Consider the following 18775-nt stretch of genomic DNA (forward strand, 5'->3'; position numbering starts at 1 on the left):
TAAATTGATTTAAAGCATTTGTACAATTTCTCACCTGCCCTTCACCATAAGGTCCCAGGGTGGGTTACATTAACAGCATACACAATTATAAAAACAGACGGAACCATTGTAACAATAAAACAAGGAAAGTTATTCCAAATGGAGAACAGTAATTTTAAAAGTTGCTGTAGCTATAACTGTAAAATCCCTGCCCATCTCACCTGAAATATCAACCCACTTAAGCAAGACACTATTCTCTTTGCCTTAGCACTTCTCCACACTGGCTACATGGTTATTATAAGGTTTATAGATATAATATGCAAACTGCATTGAAAACTACTATATAAATCAGAAGGGAACCTCCACTCCTCCAGATGTTGTACTCCAATTCCCATCAGCTCCAGCCAGCAAGGTCAATGGCCAGGGATGATGGAAGTTTTTTCACTACCCCAATAAAATGCTTACTATTCTTGATAGCAAAGCCTCACCAATGGAATTCCTTGCCTAGGAAAAGCCATATGGTTACTGTATTGTCTTCTTTTAAGAGACTACTAAACAGCACCTTATTTAGTTGAAAACAGTATTCTGTGAGTCTGATTTTAGTGTGGCGTTGAGTTTTGTCATTAAGTATTTGGGTTTTTTTAGCATTTTGAAATACTGATGGCATCTTGCTAGAAGGCATGGTTACTGGTCATTAACTATCTCTGTCCAGGGCTACAGAACAACAGAAGTACCAGCAATCAAAATCCAGAGAGAGCGTATTTGGGTGTGGCTTGCATTCTTAGCCTCAATCAAATTAGAAATTGGCATAGTTGTTCTGAACTGGTTCACATGCAGTTTTATACAGCTAGTTCAGCTTAGCCCTGGAGGGGCTGTTATGGAGGGGGGTGTTTCTGTTTTTGTATGTTGTATGAAATGTTAATGTTTTAAAGTATTTTTTTCTTTTCTTCCACCTGTGCAATGTACTGATATATCTTTTTAACTGTAAGTCACTTGGAGACCTTTTAGGTAATAAATAATTAGTAAGTTCTACAGTATTACTACTACAACCACTAATAATAATAATAATAATAACAAAGCTTAGGGATCACTGGTCCCTGTCCAAACAAAATTTCACCAGACAGCACAAAACCCATGAAGGAGCCTATTTGGATGCCTGGCCAATGACTTCATTCACCACATGATGCGTTTCACAACACAAATTGTGGCCTCATTAGCAAGTAGCCTTCTATAGCCTTTCAATAAATTGTGGACATGCAAGTATACTGGACCCTTGAGCCAAATTCCCAGCAAAAACATGCATTTAAGATTTCCACAGATAACCGCAAGGAACAGAAGATCGCTCTACTGCTGCCCATGGCAAGGATACATTGCAGACACAACACCAGCCTCCTGCAAGCCATGTTCTGCACATCAGGGGCCAGACTCATTAATATATTACTCCACACTTCTCCAAAGGTATTTTCTTCCTCCTAAAATTAGCCACAGTGTCTCAAAAACAAACTATAGTTTCCTCGTAGAGACAGAAACCATGGTGTGAAAAAATATTTGCAAACCAAGTATGCAGAGGATCCTGCAGACATGCTTCCTGCCAATGCACAAGTAATACAAAGCTATGGTGAGCAGCAGGAAAGGAAGATGAGGCTGGTAAAAATTGTCCTAGCCTACTTGGGTAGGGGGGCAGGATATAAAATTAATCCCATGTGCATTCCGAGCCCCCTGGAAGAAAGGCAGGGTAAAAATGCAATTATTCCCTACTCTTGTGATCAGAATTGGTGAAATTCAAGGAGAGAGCAAAGGATAATCAGCCACCTTGTGCTATCAGGTGGTGGGTAAGAGCCTGGGTGCAGCAGAGAGCTGCCCTCCATCTTCCTTGATTAGCAAAGCACACATTTGCTCAGTGACACTTTCTCTGTCAAATTGATGGATTGGAAATCTATCTATGCCAGCAAACTTAACTGGGTCTGATTTGTAAATCTGGCCAAAAAACAAACCCTTGTGCAATTAAAATGTCAGATTTTTTTAAAAAAAATCTAAGCAGTACAGTAACTGCTCTGCTCCAGCCAACAGTGATATCATCTGAAACATATGCCTGGTTATAAAAGTTTTCTGAGGACAGAATAATCCTTGAATTAGAGCTGGGAAGCTTCCAACAGCATAAATGAAAAACTGACAAGGGCTGGCAAATGCCAGGAGCAGAGACTGCTCCCCCTTCAGACAGAACTTCCACAACACTTGCTCCAGCCAGCCCATTCTTGCAAATTAACCTAGTTAAGGCACCATCTACTGGGCCACTTTAGAATAAACATTGGAATCTTTCATCTTCCAATCAGTGCTGAATACAGATACAAATAACTGCTGGCCTTTCTCTTTTCGGAAAGAGAATGGTCACTGCTTCATTGCCCCAGTATAGGACAACCTGATTTTTTTGCTTTGACTATAAAACAGCATGCAGCACAAACTTACACTTGGCTAGAGCATGGTGCAGATTCAATCCCTGTATGGGGCAGCTGCATACTCCTGCACTGCAGAGGGCTGGACTAGATAATCCTCAGGATCCCTTCCAACTCTACGATTCTATAGTCGCTCAAAGTGAGCCTCACCATGTTCAATAGTGTACATTGGGTTACAGCCTTAGTCTGCAAAGAGTTTTTAGATCAACATCTGTAGACTGCCACACTACACAGTGGCAAGTGTGAAGAGTTTCTCTGTCTTTCCCCAGCTAAACTAATGGCTCTCAACATTAAATAGCTCTTTGTCCAAATTTCCCCCTTGATTTCTTGAAAAGCAGAGATCCCACAAGTGATATTATCTTTTCTGACTGACTGCTCAAAAGCCCAGTGTCCGACATAAACTGGCCCAGTTCAATGAGTGAGTCTGGCCATCCTTTTTCCACTATTAGAGGGCAGAAATTCAGAGTGGCTCCTTTCGCTGGCGCTACTTCTCATATATAACATTCTCAAGATGCATTTCCCATACAACCTTGCCTCACTTTCCATGGAAGGGCACCGACACGGATGGCAAAGGCACCAATGAGAGATCTGCATTTCAGAAGAATAATCCATCCAGCTACTGACAAATACAGAATTAGTCCATGTGATGGAAAACAACAGCCACACTCTTTTAAATGTGATGGCTCAAAGTTATCACTATATCTTCCAGAAGTATAAACATAAGAGAAAAGCTTGCTCCTGACACTGTCATTGTCTAACTTTATTTTCAAACTTCTGTCATCAGGGAACCCTTTCCATGCTGGTTTGAAATGGCAAAGAACCTTTGTGCTTCTGCCTTGCAGTCTCCATACACCGCAATAGATGCTGTTGCACATTCTAGTATGAGCAACTGATTCACCCAAAGTGTTGGCCAGGTTTACTGAAAAATGCTGTCCTGTGGATTCACGCTGTAGTGAGATATCAGCAATTAGGAGATTTTATCTATTGACCTCAGTAAGCCACCAGAGCTTGAGAATAAAAATCAAAGGATTCATCTCTGTTTTGAAACCACCTCTGGGTATATTGTTGCCTGATGAGGGTGTTGGAAAGGAGCCTCACCTTAGTCTGTCATAATTCAGCATTACAAAGGCTAGGAGCACCATCACACAGAGTGCTCTTCTCTTTGGAGGGGAGCCTTTGAGATTCTGGTTCTGGAAAAGAAGAAAAGCATTAGAGAAAAGTAAGAGTGAATGCAGACGGCATTTTTCTACTCCTTCCAACATTAAGAACGCCATTATTATTTGTGCCAAAAGGGGGTTGCAACATCAATCATAGTGACTTAATATTGTTGACATTCCTCACATATTCACCCAAATACAGCATCAGCTGTGATCTTGATTAACAACCAACAGGGAAAACAGAACTCTATTTGATCTTTCAACGGCATCCTTCTCAACATACTTCAGATTGCTTAAGTAACCCCATATTCTTGGCAGAGAGGGCCTTGAAGAGCACATGTGAATCCTCAAGGCTGAACATGTCTACCCTCCAATTCAGATAGCATAAAATATTGCTGTACAAAATTCTGCCTACGTCTGGAGGGCAACGCTCCCAATGCCCTCCTTCAACTGATCTAGGTCCCAAAGCCTTGGTTCTTAAGTGGTCCATGGGCAAGTGAAGAAGAGGAGGCAGAGTGATCAACCACAGATGAATCCATATAAAGCAGAAGTTACCATGATCAGCAGATTCCACAGCCTAGAAATGCTTATTAATCCAGGTTCCCTTGTCAGCACGTTACCACAGTAAACAATCTCCTTCAACATGCTTATTTCTCACAACCCCACACCTACTTCCACTGCCAGTTCATCCAGCTGCCTCTTCAAAGTGCTATTTTCTCTCTTAAGGTGATCATTCTCTAACAAGGCTGACTTCAACCTGGCCTCCAAACCCAGCATATATTCTTTTTTCTTCCTGCGTGATTGACAAGCTGATTCACGGTTCTTTATCATACGTTGCTGCCGTCTCAGAACATTCATCTATGAATGAGGGACAGGGAACTTGTTAATGCTAGAATGCTATCATACTTGCAAAGAAAGGGGCACGTTGTTACATAAGCAATGAAGTTACACATTTTTATATGGCGAGGAGAGGGGAAATTGGGGGGAGGGAGCCAACAAAATTGTTTATTGGAAAAAAGAAACATGAAATTCAGGAGATTTTTACCATGGCTCTTGTTGCTTTGATCCAGAACTCTTATTTCAACTTCAACCTTCTCTAAATTTGATTAAGATGCATTCACCATGTAAGCAACACTGCATTTAAAACCACGGTGTTCTTTTCAGTCAGACACAGCTTTATTTAATAATCCTATTTATTTGTAATACACAAGCCAAACTCTCCTGAAATGTTTTAAGGCTTGTATTTCAGTCTTGGCTATTTACAATGTTTTATAGCTTGTATTTCAGCCTTGGCTAATCTAGCATTTAAATGCTCTGCAAATAATCTTGCAATTTATTCCCACAGAACACCGCTGGGAAGCACCCAATATTTTGGCTTGTGTTTCTTTAAGGGAAATGGAGCTTTTACTCTTCTCTGGGAGTGTCGTGGGTTCCTTCCTATCTAGCTTAGTCAGAGACATTTTGCCTGGTTATGTTTACAATCTGGTGACAACTGACAAAGCCAGTTTTTTGGGGGAAGGGGCGGGAAACACTGCTATGCTTTCTGAATCAGCAGGCTGATGAAGAGAGAGGCTCAAAGCAGCTAAATTTTCAAGTCCCCCTGGCTTGAGAGAAACCTGGAACTGGAAGCACTCTTGGATCCTGTCAGCCTCAATGACCCCAAGGCGCCAGGTGAATGGCACCAGAAGCTACCTGACATACCATTAAGGTGTGAGAGAAGTGAAGGGGTCAGCCAAACAAGCAAGTCAACAGGTGGCATTCTATGAACCACCCCAAGATCTTATGATGAAGGGCAGTATATAAATCTAATTAACAACATGTGACAGAGGCTTAGTTCTCACTGAACTGCACTACTTCTGACGACATGCTCCTCTATGCCCCCACAATCTTTCCACACCAAAAACTAGGATAAAACCAAAGTTCTAACATTGTTTCAAATTGTTCCTGACTTTTTAAAATGCAGGGCATTCCCAGCATTCCATCCCCATGTAGACCTTCAGTTTGAAGTGGTCCAGCCCAGTCATAGTTTTACCACCACAGTGATAATTACCGCCTACTGGGGAAGTATGGGAAGACAGGGTATCTAACCAGTTTTTATCTATACTGCAGACCAGTGAAAACTCATTCAATGCAGTTGCGGCCCTCTATTGAACCCAACTCTTGTGTCTCACAGCATCATTACTGGGATTGGGGACAACTTGCAGTTTTCTGGTCGGAGAGGGAAATTGGGAGAGAAGGTTTTAGTTCTCACCTGCATTTCCAAGTGCTGCATCTTTTTTAAGTGGCTGAAAATTGGACAAAAAAAATGGACCTGCATGGCTAGCCCTGAGCTGGCTGGCAAAATCCCTGAGGCAGCAACTTCCAGGGAGGGTGGGGACTGTGTCTCCTGGTACAGAAAAAACAGCCCAACAAAGCTTTGCTCCTCTGCTCTGCAACCACACTCAATATTCCAACAATAACTTCAGCATAACTGGGAAAAAGAAGTTCAACAATGCCATCTACATACAGATTTTTCTTTTAAGGGGATTGATAAAATCTTGGGGCAGGGAAGAGGATGGCTCAAACTGGCACATCCTTGCAGCCACATCCACCTCCAGGAGAAAAAATCAGGAAATGAGTAAGTCAGGAAAACAGATCAGGCACAACATTGGAAATAGGAAATAGGCATAATGGTGGAAACAGTGTATCCAGTTCTGTGTTTCCTTCATAATCCTAATGTTTGGGTGGGATCACTTTTAAAAATATATTTTATTATATTTCCACAAATTTCACATAACCATAATACAATAATCTTTAATTATTTCTGTTGCTCATAGTTCAAATCCTGCTCATGAATTCATCATATTATAGCTCTTTAAATAGTCCAAAAAAGGCTTCCATTCCACCATAAAACAATCATCATTAAGTTCTCTTATTTTATTTGTCAGCTTTGCTGATTCAGAATAGCCTATCACTTTGCCTATCCATTCTTCTTTGGTAGGAACTTCTTCATCTTTCAATTTCTGTGCATAAAGAATCCTAGCTGCTGTTGTCACATACATAAACTTAACCATTATTTTTTTTTTGAACTTCTGTCTCTATAATCCCTAGAAGAGCCCTGAATTGTTGCTAATGGCGCTCTACAAGTTTTCTTGGAATCCTAAAAGAAGATTTGCAGCAAAAACTCTCTAGGTGCAAGGGCCAATTACAAACATTTGTTAGAAAGAACTTACATCCATGCTAGTATTTGGGGAAGCAGCATGAAGAACAGGCTTAGCCTCAGTAAGTTTTCCGGTGGTCAAACTCTTTCCTACAGTTTGCGGCAATACATTTACAGCATGGCCTGGTAGTTGTGTGATTCCACCAGTGACAGCAATGGCTGAATTGGTGGCAGGAAGGATTCCGGGTGCCTGAAAATGCACCACAGCAGGCTGAGAAAGCATTACCGGCTGACCTGAAATAGAGAGAAACAGCACTGCAGAACTGATTTATCACCCAAAGAAACAGATTTCTATGCATGTTAAGTCTTGTCCCTTGGCAGCTGTATCAAGAGGAGAATTGATTTATTGCCCAAAGTTGAAACTTAACACTGATGCCAGACCTAGAAAAACATTTCAGATCCTAGGCACTCTGTCTCCTAGGATGGGATGAAAAGATTTCCTTTAGCAACACCCAATGAGTTGCAGTTGCCCGGTGATACCCCCTCCCTCCTTTTAAGCAGTACACTCTGGGCCATAACATATATCACTTTGGATACTACCTTCAGTTTTTTAAAAAGTTACAAGGTGGCCAAGAAGCTGCTTAACAGTCTCTGCCAAATCAGACCACAGAGTCTTCTAGTCCAGCCCTAGCTTTTCAGCAGTGGCCTATCAAATACTGTCAGGAAGCTTAGAAGCAGAAGAAAGCTGGAGGTGTATTTCTTATTGATTATGACTCAGTGTCAGGTAATCAGAGAAATACTGCCTCTGAACACAGAGGTGTCACGTAGACATCATTATTGAGCTACTGTATGTAGACGGTTCCTTGAGCAGGAAGAACTCCTGAGCAGGGTGTGGCTTCCCAGGAATGTTTCCCAGCCAGACATTCCACCTTGGCTGCTGAAGAATACTAATGTATACGGTAATTGGTGGGTATGTCCTTCTTTGTAAATCATGTGGAGATATTTTTTAAAAAAATGTTGAAAGACAACTAATAAATGTTTAAAGTTTGCGTCTTCCATTAACTCACAATGCTTTTAAAAGTCATCTATGCTTGGGCACACAGATGGCTCTTTGCATCCTTGGTCTTACTACAGAAAGGACCTACAAAGTAGTACTTGACCATTTCACCAAAATTGAACATGCATAATGAGCCTGAGGGTTGAAGCTGCTTAACTGCGTACATTAAAGATAGTTCTATATTAAAGCAATTTAAAAACATTGGCAACCCACTTTGCTTAAGAAAACTGGCACTGATCCAGTTTCCTTTTCACACATGAGAGCCAAGCTTTCCACCCTCCACCAACTGCTCACATACCTTTTGCAGGGGCTGGCTGGATAGCAACAACTGGCTGCTGCTTTGGCAGTGCCAAGAGTGTTTGAAGAGCTGGAATGACAATAGCTTTTGTATGAACACTGAGGCCGGTCTGAGGCTCCCGAAAGGCAGGCAACAAAGGTTTAGGTTGAACCAAAGGTTTGGAGGCTGGCTGACTACATCGACTGGAGGTCACAGAAGATCCATTTGCTGGAGAACAGAATGAAACTGGATTGAAATTGAAGTGCTCTTCCAAAAAGATTACAATTACTGGTTCCTTTTTATCCAGGACATGCATTAGCATGAAGATAAGCAGTCATGCACCTCAACAGAGGTGACAGCATGGGCAGGGGAGCAGGGAGGAAAGCAAGAACATAGGCAGCTGCCTTATATAATCAGACCCTTGTGTTGATCTAGTTCAGTATTGTCTACGCCAGAGACGTCCAGCTTCCAAGAGACTGTGATCTACTCACAGTATAAAAAAACTGGCATTGATCTACCCATTGTCAGAGTTGTTGAGCTTTTTCTTTTGGGGACTACACTAACTGGCAGTGATTCTCTAGGGTTTCAGACAAGGGATCTCCTATCTGGATGCTCTGCTACTGAGGTGCGAATCCCTCCTCAAATAGAAAATGCATCAGATGAAGGGAACCATTCAAGATAGCCTAAGAACAAAATCTGCTTTTAAATATCAACAAAACCTGGAAGATACTTATGATTAAAACTATTAAAAACATGTACATTTCAAACTAGCTTTATATATGTTGAACTTGTGTAAGCAACCATCCTTTAATTCTAAATGTTTATGACATCAAGAGGTCACTGCAAGCCCCCTCTAAGAATCAACAACCAGAAAAGGAAGCTAGATGAAAAAGGGGACAGATCACTAACATCAACAATAGTAATTTATATAGCACATTTCAAGTGCTATATATTTAGTGAATGGTCTTAAGGTTTTTAAAGATGCCAAATAATTGTGCATCAAAATTTTAAAATATTGTTAACAATTTTTAATACAATTATTTTCAAAAGCTGCAGCTATTTTAAACTGAGTGACAGCCCTAATTCTCAGTCACACTTATAACGGGAGAGGCCAGGATTATGACTCCTATAATGCAGATGGCCAGAGCAAACATATCTGTTATACCTGAGCGGTTTGTTGTTCTGGGTGGAGGCTTCTTCTCCTTTCGTCCTACAGGTGAGGAAAGACTTTGAGAGCCCCTGTCATACAAAGACACAGGCGATGGGTGGGAACTGGAGCCCAGCTCTACCCCCTCCTGAGAAAGTAAAAACAAAAACAAAACAAAATGAGCCAATTCCAGTTGCAATAAATAAGTAGAAGATGAACACATGCTAATAAAAAGTCTATTTTCAAATCTGCACTCTGTTCACACGCTATCTATGGCATGCTATGCTAAATCTTCAAAATCCCAACCCAGCTCATTAAGTCCTATGTAAGCCATTTATACCCAGTATCTTGGAATATCTGCAGTTATCACAGTAACTGGAAATGGTGGATTAAAGGGTGCGGAGGTTGAGGGGGAGAATGTACAGCAGCCCCAAATAGAATTTCAATTAATCAAAACCATGAATTGTAATAGATGAGGACTTGCAATGAACCACATCAGTCTCTAGGTTTGGAAAATTCGTAGGCAAATATCAAATCAGTCAAAGACTCACTCAATGGCCTTGGGCAAGTCACCTGCCCTTAACCTCAAGGAGAGAGTACAATAATTTATTCCTTGCATCATTCCTACTGCAGCAGAGCCTTATTTCTGGTTTGCTCCCAGGTATTTTCTAGAAAACATCGGCAGAAGAACATGGAAGTTACATAGCAGAGACGAAAAGCAATCGCTTCTATGCAACTTTAAAAACTACCTATAGCTCTGAATTCTAACTCCATTAAATGCTTCCCCACTGCATGTGACTAGCACAAAATGTTCAGCTGCTTACAGGTACATGTGCCGGAGAATCCACAGATAGAGGAGAAGGAACTGAATCAGCTGAAGTGGCTGGCGAGGGGGGCTCCACTTCACAGTCTACATCTGCAAAATGAGGATGTAAATGAATGTAAGACTAAACAGGTGCCTCTATGTGTAGAAATCTGGATTGTAAGTATGAAGCTGAAACAGATTTAATGAGTTAATATCCTCTTTGGTTTGAGTGTCTGGGTTCCCCAGTGTCCCTTCTTTAGAAAGATTAAAACACAGCATGAAGTTAGGAACCTTATACATCATTTCCCCTTGGATCAGACTACTTTCCCCATATCCAGACTATCAGGATATGCGCAAAGAGATTTTCCATTGATTATGGTTTAAAGTCAGCACAACAGAGTGTTGTTGCACTCAGGTCCTGCTTGTGGGCTTGCTATCAACATTCGGTTGTCCACTGCAAGAACAAAATGCTGGACTAAAATGGCCTTTGGTCTGATCCACCAGGGCTCCTCTAATGTTATCTTATGCAAGAGGTCTCATTACTACTGTGTCAACGCCAAGCACTAAGCTGTGTGAAAAATGGATATATTTCAGAAGCAGCATCTAATATTTTGCGATGAGCAACCCTTCCGGAGATTACCTGCTGGGATCTGCTTTGAAACATCACAGGAGTCCAAGTCCCAATGTATCAGATCCAAGTCAAAGTCAAAATCACAAAGATTGTTTTCCTACAAATTAAAGTAAGCAAAATTAGAAAGAGAGAGAGAAGCAAACTGAATAAGCAGTATATTCAAGAAATACTAGGTAGACTTTCGGTTTGCGGCAAGGGGAGAAGGAAGCAGGCGCTGCTATCACAGTGCCCCGGCTGCTGCTTTTTTGGAGTTTTGGGGTAGCTCGGAGGCAACAAGCACCCTAAAGAAGGTCCTGGGGATGACCAGAACATTGAGGGGTCCCACATTTACCAAAGCGAGCCGGGTCGTCCCAGTGGTTGAGCCATGGTCGCTGGGCTCTAACGCACTCCAGCAGCAAGCTGCCTTGTCATTCCTCTCTCAGGAGTGGAAAATTTCCCAAAATTCAACCAAAGAAACAAAAGGATTGATTTTGAATTATTTTAAACTATTGGATCTATTTGGTGTATTGACTGGAGAACAAAAAGGGAGTCTTCTCCGGAAATGTTTGCTGCCCTGCAAGGGAACAAGCTGTTTGAAGAAATCAAGGTAACAAAAAAAGCCTGCCATCACAAATAAGGGAAGGGGATAGGGTGGTCAAACTGAGAAGCTTAAGTGAATGACCCTTAAGGAAAAAAACCCCCATGACTATAACCACTACACTGCCTATGACCACTTCTATATTTTAAAGGACATTTTTTTATACTTCTTTATATTGTTGTGAGAAGGAGGATATTAAGAAAATGGACTCTTATTTGAGTGATTATAATTTACCCGAGTGTCTAAAGAAAAACAGTACAGTGGTACCTCGGGTTACATACGCTTCAGGTTACATACGCTTCAGGTTACAGACTCCACTAACCCAGAAATATTATTCAGGTTAAGAACTTTGCTTCAGGATGAGAACAGAAATCGTGCAGTGGCGGCACAGAAGCAGCAGGAGGCCCCATTAGCTAAAGTGGTGCTTCAGGTTAAGAACAGACCTCCAGAACGAATTAAGTACTTAACCTGAGGTACCACTGTAATTTTGAATGCACCAATATTGATTTTGGAACTGCAGGTGGCAATAAACTGAATGAAGATGGGCAAAGCATCAAGACCAGATGGACTTACCACAATTTATTTTAAAAAGTTTCAGGATGTACTTATAGAACCACTTAAATACACTATGAATAGAATTTTGGTGACTGGCACAGTTTCAGCTTCTTGGAAAGATGCATTTATTACTTTGATCCCTAAACAAGATAGTGATCTAACAAAGACTAAGAATTATAGACCTATTTCTTTATTGAATTGTGACTATAAACTATTTGTGACAATTTTGGCTGATAGATTGAAAAGGACATTGACTGAGTCAGTCCACAGAGACCAGGCCAGTTTTATACCAAGCCGACAAATGAAATATAAAATAAGAAATGTAATTAATTTGAGTACCTGGAAGGAATGAAAAAATTGATCTTTCTAGACATGGAGAAAGCCTTTGATATTATTTCCTGGTCATTTATGATCAAGGTTTTAGAAAAGATGGAGACAGGTAATTCATTTCTAGCAGGTATTAAAACAATTTATGCTATTAAGTTTGCAAATATATTAGTAAATAATATACTCTCAGAAAAATGTCAAATAAGAAAAGGAACTAGACAAGGTTGTCCCCTATCTCTGTTGTTATTTATCTTGAGGTTAGAAATATTGCTTCAGAATATAAGGAGAAATAGGAAAATTAAAGGTATTGAAGTGGGACGAAGGGTCTATAAATTAAGGGCATTTGCTGATGATGTGGTGTTAACATTGGAACAACCATTGGAGAGTGTTCCCAAAGCGCTAGAAGAAATTAAAAGGCTTGGGGAAGTGGCAGGTTTTAAAATAAATTCAGACAAAACCAAAATGTTGGTCAAAAAAATGTTTTTTAAAAAAAGTTTTAGAAAGGTTGTCTGGTTTAAAAATGTTCTGTTAGCCCCAAAATGGAAAGTGAGTGAGGTCCCTTGTAAAGAGGATTGGCAACTTAAGATGCTGGAATATGCAGAACTTACAGGCTTAACAGGCAGAATAATAATAACAATAATAATTTTTATTTATACCCCGCCCTCCCCAGCCAAGGCCGGGCTCAGGGCGGCTAACAAGCAATAATAAAAACAAGTTGAATGATTACAACTTAAAACAAAATTAAAATACAACATTAAAATAATGAAACATTAAAACATTAAAATGTAGCCTCATCGCAGGAGGAGAAGGAAAAGAAAAAAGAAAGAGAGGGAGGGAATCAAATTGGCTCCAAGCCAAAGGCCAGGCGGAACAACTCTGTCTTACAGGCCCTGCGTGGAGAAATCAGATCCTGCAGGGCCCTGGTCTCATGAGGCAGAGCGTTCCACCAGGCCGGAGCCAGAGTTGAAAAGGCCCTGGCTCTGGTTGAAGCCAATCTAACTTCCTTAGGGCCTGGGACCACTAGGGTGTTGCTATTTATGGACCTTGAGGCTCTCCGTGGGGCAGACCGGGAGAGGCGGTCCCGTAGGTACGAGGGTCCTAGGCCGTGAAGGGCTTTAAAGGTCAAAAGCAGCACCTTAAACCTGACCCTATATAATAAGAGAGCAAGAAGAACATATATTTAAAGAAGACTGGAAAATATTGAATATATGGAAAACAATTGTACACAGCTGAAAATGCTGGCAGTATTAAGATAAATTCAACAGAGAAAACAGTATTTGATTGATGTAAAAGTGGAAAATTGATTTGAATGGTTAAGAAAATTATGCAGGAAAATACGATATGTAATATGAACTATGAAAGGAGAAGGGAAGTGATTGGATATTTTAAAGTTTGTAAAATGTTTATTTTGAAATATAGAAAATTGAAAACTCAATAAAAATTATTTTTTTTAAATACTGGGTATTCAACTAAGTTTGACTTGGAGTAGACCCACTGAAATGAAACATAATTTAGACATGTTCCAAAATTTAAATAGTTCTAATATGAGAAAACAGTTGAACATCACCCACTACTTCATTTACTTTTGCTACCAATAATCTATCAAGCAGGCTGAAGTTAAATGAGGGTCTTTGTCTGAAAATGCTCAGGCATTTGTGAGAGGCATCAGTTTCAACATGTCCTCAGCCTTTACTTATTCCCTTTACATCTCTTAAGTCTAGATTCCTAGAATCTAGATCACCTGTTCACCAGATGCATATGTCAGGCCTTCCTAGATATGGCTGGAGAGCTACAAATGCCTTGCCTATTTGAACCTAAAATGGTTTTCTGTACATTTTCCACTATGTTCATTAGCAGTCCATGACTTCTGAGTTTGAAATTTCAGGCTGTCCAAACATTAACAATACAGTATTGTGTGCTTAAATGGTTATTCCAAGATAATATATGCTGCACACATTCTGGATATCAAATGTTGAAATAAATGTTTACATAGAATCAGATAAAACAACATACTAGGGCCATAAAGCTAAAAGCTGGTTGCCTAAAACATCCAATACATACCTGCCAGCACATGTAGAACATTTGTTACATATAAACAAATTGGAGGCAGAATTCATACATGAATATGCTTTTCTTACATATAGAAAGTAAAAAAAAATACTACTGATGTTTTTAAAAGCATCTATGTGCTACTGAAGAGAAAGAGCTTTTCAATAAAAACTATCAATTGAGCACATCTCAAGATCACTTTAAGCCTACACAGCAGCTTAAATATGTTTTAAAAGTTAATATTTTACTTTTCTCCAGTTCCAGAAAAACACGAAGTCCCAGGTTTCAAAGCCACATTTTTTGGTTACAGTATTATCATAAAAGCACCCAACATTACAGGGACTGTCTATGAACATAGTTCAGCTTTTAAATACAAATGAGCACTAGCAAGATTGCAACTGAAGATAAGTAAGGAGTTTGTTGAATAGTCAATTCATACCAAACGGATTCACAGAAAATGTTAAAAATACAAAGCTTCACTTACGTTCTCTTGTGCAATGGTAATAAACACACTGTTGAAAGTGCAAGTCAGAATATGGTTGTGTTACTGGTTGCTAAATTAAGCTGCAAGCATGCATTAAGTAGAAAGAACTATAACAAAATGCTTCCAAATTTGTGCTAGTGCAGGAGAGAAATAATATTGCACTAGGTAAAGTTGTAACGTGTGCAAGCAACAAATACTGTACTAACTAAAACCAAGGGAGTTTTACTTGTTGATTAAATACACTGCAGGGTCATGCAACTATCCATACTACAACGACTTACATAAGTTTCATTCTCTGCATTTAGCTGCAATTCATCTTCTATCAGATCACCAATTTCAGTGAAGAGAAGAGACTCTGTAGGATGTAAATCAACATGAAGGGGTGAGAACATTAAGGCATGCTAGTCAAAGCTGAGCAGGTACTGATAGTCAGTTTTCCTGTTACCCAGAATTGAGAAACCACTAATTCTCTATCCTGCAAGTTCTGCAGCGGGTACACATGACTCAAGTTGTTTACTATGATTAATTTACTGCTTCCAAAATTCAGGATTTTTAAAAAAGATATACACTTGTCCAGGTAGGAACTGTTTACTAAGCAGGCAAAATATACAGGACAGAATAACTGTGTTGCAATTTACAGAGGATTATTCTTCAAGCAGTACTCTTTGGGTCAAGCTAAGAGAGAATAAGTGATCTATGACTGACTGGAGACAACAAAATTGGATTAGTGGTCAGCATGGAGAGAGAAGGATGAACACCTTTCTTTCCTACATGCCATTTATCAATTTAATTTCACTCCAAAGCTCTCATTTACCACGGGATGATAGGAGACACAAGAAGGAACACTTCAGTGCCAATAAGAGCTTTAAAAGAGACCTGAGGAGGCTTAAACAGATTGTCAGAATCAACAAGAGAATGTTCATGTACAAAGTTTACTTCAAATAGATTCCACTGATTTTTCAGAAACATTTAATTGCAAGTAAAGATGTTCAGGATTGCAGTCTTAATTCCACCCCCACTCCAAAAACCAGTATATTGACTATGTAAACCAAAGAAAAATGCCTTGCGGGCCTTAAATAGCATATTCTCCCTCAGAATCACCTAATACCTAGTTATGTGTGTATGTGTGTATGTTTGGGGGGGGGGGTTACGAGGCAATTCATATGAAAGTATATAGGTAAAGGTAAAGGTAAAGGGACCCCTGACCGTTAGGTCCAGTCGTGGCCGACTCTGGAGTTGTGGCGCTCATCTCGCTTTATTGGCCGAGGGAGCCGGCGTACAGCTTCCGGCTCATGTGGCCAGTATGACTAAGCCGCTTCTGGCGAACCAGAGCAGCGCATGGAAACGCCGTTTACCTTCCCGTCAGAGTGGTACCTATTTATCTACTTGCACTTTGACGTGCTTTCGAACTGCTAGGTTGGCAGGAGCAGGGACTGAGCAACGGGAGCTCACCCCGTCATTGCGGGGATTCGAACCGCCGACCTTCTGATCGGCAAGTCCTAGGCTCTGTGGTTTAACCCACAGCGCCACCCGCGTCCATGAAAGCATATACGTAAGCACTAATGTAAGAACATAAGAATAGCCAATGGTCTACCTAGTCCAGCATCCCGTACTCACAATGGCCAACCAGATATCTGCCTGTGGGAAACCAGTGAGCAGGATCCATGCACAAGAGCACTCCCCATTCCCATAGTTCCCAGCAACTGGTAGTCAGAAGAAATTGTGGAGGCAGAGCATAGCCATCCTGGCTAGTAGCCACTGCCAGCCCTCTCCTCCAATCCTTTTTCAAAGGCATCCAAGTCTGCCTCCTGTGGGATGGAGTTCCACAGGTTTAACTATGCACTTCCTTTCCCCTGTCCTGAATCTTTCAAGACAACTCTAATGTTAGGTGCTGTACTGGGGATGCCTCCATCCCTGGGCGAAGGGCGGCATAGGCATTTAATAAGCAAAGCAAGAAGGATAAAAGACTGCGAGGCGAGGGCTCAGGGGAACCGGGTTATGCCAGGCAGTCACTCTTAACGGGCCCAAGGCGTTTTGGCACCTGGGGAGAACCACAAAAGGGCGCCCCCCCCGCCCTGCCAGAGGGAAAGTCCACAGCAGGAGCGAAGCAAGAGGCTGGCCAGGGGGAGGCGGCCCTTGACGGGGGCTGGGTCTGCCCCCCCCGAGGGTCCCGCTCCCCATTGCCTGGGTGGGCTGGCCCTGCTCCCGTCGGGGCCCAAACTGCTCCTCACAGGATGGGGGGGGGGACATTGTACGTCAGGATGGACAGGCAGAAAGAAAATTAACCGGGAAACCGAGACTGGGGCTGGGGAGAGAGAGGGGCAGGGCCCCCTCCCCGCGGCCCCTCAGCTGCCCAGCCGGGCGCGCGCCTTACCCCACTCGCCGCCCGGCTCCCACCCGGCCACGGCCGCCGCCATCTCGCTTCGCCTGCCGCTTCCGGGATTGCGCGCACAGCTCGTGGGATTACAGTCACACACGTGTACTTCCTGTCAGCGAGGCGCCCCGCCTCCCACGCCGAGGCCCGGCAGCCCCAGCCAGAAGGCGGGCGGAGGGAGGGAGGAAGGGCCGCCTCAGGCGCTTCGTCATGCGGGCTTCCTGGCGTGCGAACCGGTTCGCCATCAACACAGTTCATAAAAAGCAGAGCCGCTCTCCCCCTGGAAGGGCCTGTGCATAAAATCCTCCTCCTCCTCCCCCTTCGCGTCCCCCCCTTCCTTATGCCGCCCACCCCTTTCCTGGGGGGTTTTCCAGCAGAGCTTGGATGGCCCCGTCAGGGATGCTTCACTTGAGATTCCTGCCTCGGGTTGGAGGAAGCGACCCTCCAGACCCCTTCACATTTTACCTTCCTGTGCACCGGGGCCCTCAACCCATTGGATAGGTTTCTGCTGTACCAAATATGTTCTTCCTGGTATTCTTTAGGTCTTCTATTTATTTAATTATTTTCTTTTTCAACATTGTTTAAGCTGTTTATTAGCAGAACACACTGGGCAGAAACTGAAACTGGGATGAGGCAGTCTAATAGTGAAGTCCTCCTGTCCATCATAATACTGGACAGATTTCTACAGGGTGTGGAGAGGGGTTATTTTGAACTATGAAGTGAGAAACAGCAGCCGTAGTCGAGGCCAGAAGTGCTTTCCCTTGGTGACCCCACCGTGTTGAAAGGGGGGGGGGTGTTTGCAAGGGGTTTCTGTCCTGTCCAGAAATGCACCGTGCTGGATGAAGCCAGCTCGAGATCTTTTCTAAATAAATGGAATAAAACCGCTTATCCCACTGAAAGATAGATTTGAAAAGTGACTGTGAAGGGGAACAATGCCCGTTATGAAGCAAGATAGCTAAAGTAACGGGGTCATGTCCTCCATTGTGACACGTCCCCCTGCTGAGTGACTTGGCTGAGCACTTTGGGAAGAGCAACCATTTGAGGATAGCTAGTGAGGGAGATCAGAGATGTGGCTGGAGAGAATTCAAAGGCTCTCTTCGTCTCAGGTGTAAGTAGGATTTCTCCTTCTTGGTGCCCCAAATCCAGCACAGAGATCTCTAGAACGCATTTCCTCACTGTTTCCTCTTCTTCCCTAGGTTCCAAAGTCTGAGGAGGCTCCGCGGGCTGCTGGTCTCCTGCTGCCAGTTGCCCAAGATACATCCCCTGGTCTGCCAGAAGGAGGAAGGAGATGAGTGGAAGGAGGAGGTGAACATCATGAAAGACGGAAAGGAGGAGAAGGTTAAGATAAGAGCAATTTTTGTGAGACCATGCGACCAGGGGATGGAGTCCACCGATAACAACGTGGATGGTGAGTGTTGATCTTTCTTCCTCAGGAACAGGGAGGTCAGAGAAAATGTGGCAGTGGGGCGGAGGGAGCAGAAAGATGGGTTATCAGCATAAGAATCAATTAAAATATTAAGAATCCTTTCTCTTCTTTTCTCTTCCAGGCAACGGCAGCAGTGAGACCAGCAGCTCGAGCGGAGCTCTTACCCCCCCTCCCACGCCCAGTTCTCCCCTCCCCACAATTCCAAGTATCTAAATAAACAAATATATGAATAATATATAAATAATTTTTGTATGGATTCAAATAAAGTTTGGAATACAAATATACTAGTCTTTGATCATGTTTTTATCCCCGGGGGTTCTTTTTCCCAACAGTTGTGA

The 18775-nt window shown here is 42.2% G+C and overlaps 1 protein-coding gene across 3 annotated transcripts in view; it reads right to left on the reverse strand.

Annotated features, from left to right (window-relative positions):
• The window catches only part of ATF6 (activating transcription factor 6), an 82004-nt gene extending 64854 nt beyond the window's left edge, over window positions 1-17150 (reverse strand). The window contains exons 1-9 of one of the 3 annotated variants that reach the window (XM_053391203.1): window positions 17012-17150; window positions 14919-14992; window positions 10655-10742; window positions 10034-10125; window positions 9228-9357; window positions 8084-8290; window positions 6802-7022; window positions 4262-4447; window positions 3531-3622 (exon numbers count right to left, since the gene is read on the reverse strand). In XM_053391203.1, the coding sequence (XP_053247178.1) occupies window positions 3531-3622; window positions 4262-4447; window positions 6802-7022; window positions 8084-8290; window positions 9228-9357; window positions 10034-10125; window positions 10655-10742; window positions 14919-14992; window positions 17012-17054 (1133 nt within the window). In that variant the 5' untranslated portion in view covers window positions 17055-17150. Of the gene's footprint in view, window positions 1-3530; window positions 3623-4261; window positions 4448-6801; window positions 7023-8083; window positions 8291-9227; window positions 9358-10033; window positions 10126-10654; window positions 10743-14918; window positions 14993-17011 lie in introns of those variants that run through there. The other 2 variants (XM_053391202.1, XM_053391204.1) reach the window with 2 other exon arrangements.
• Between the last annotated feature and the right edge of the window lie 1625 nt (window positions 17151-18775).

Source organism: Podarcis raffonei, chromosome 6, assembly GCF_027172205.1.
Source record: "Podarcis raffonei isolate rPodRaf1 chromosome 6, rPodRaf1.pri, whole genome shotgun sequence".
Taxonomy (NCBI): Eukaryota; Metazoa; Chordata; class Lepidosauria; order Squamata; family Lacertidae; genus Podarcis; species Podarcis raffonei.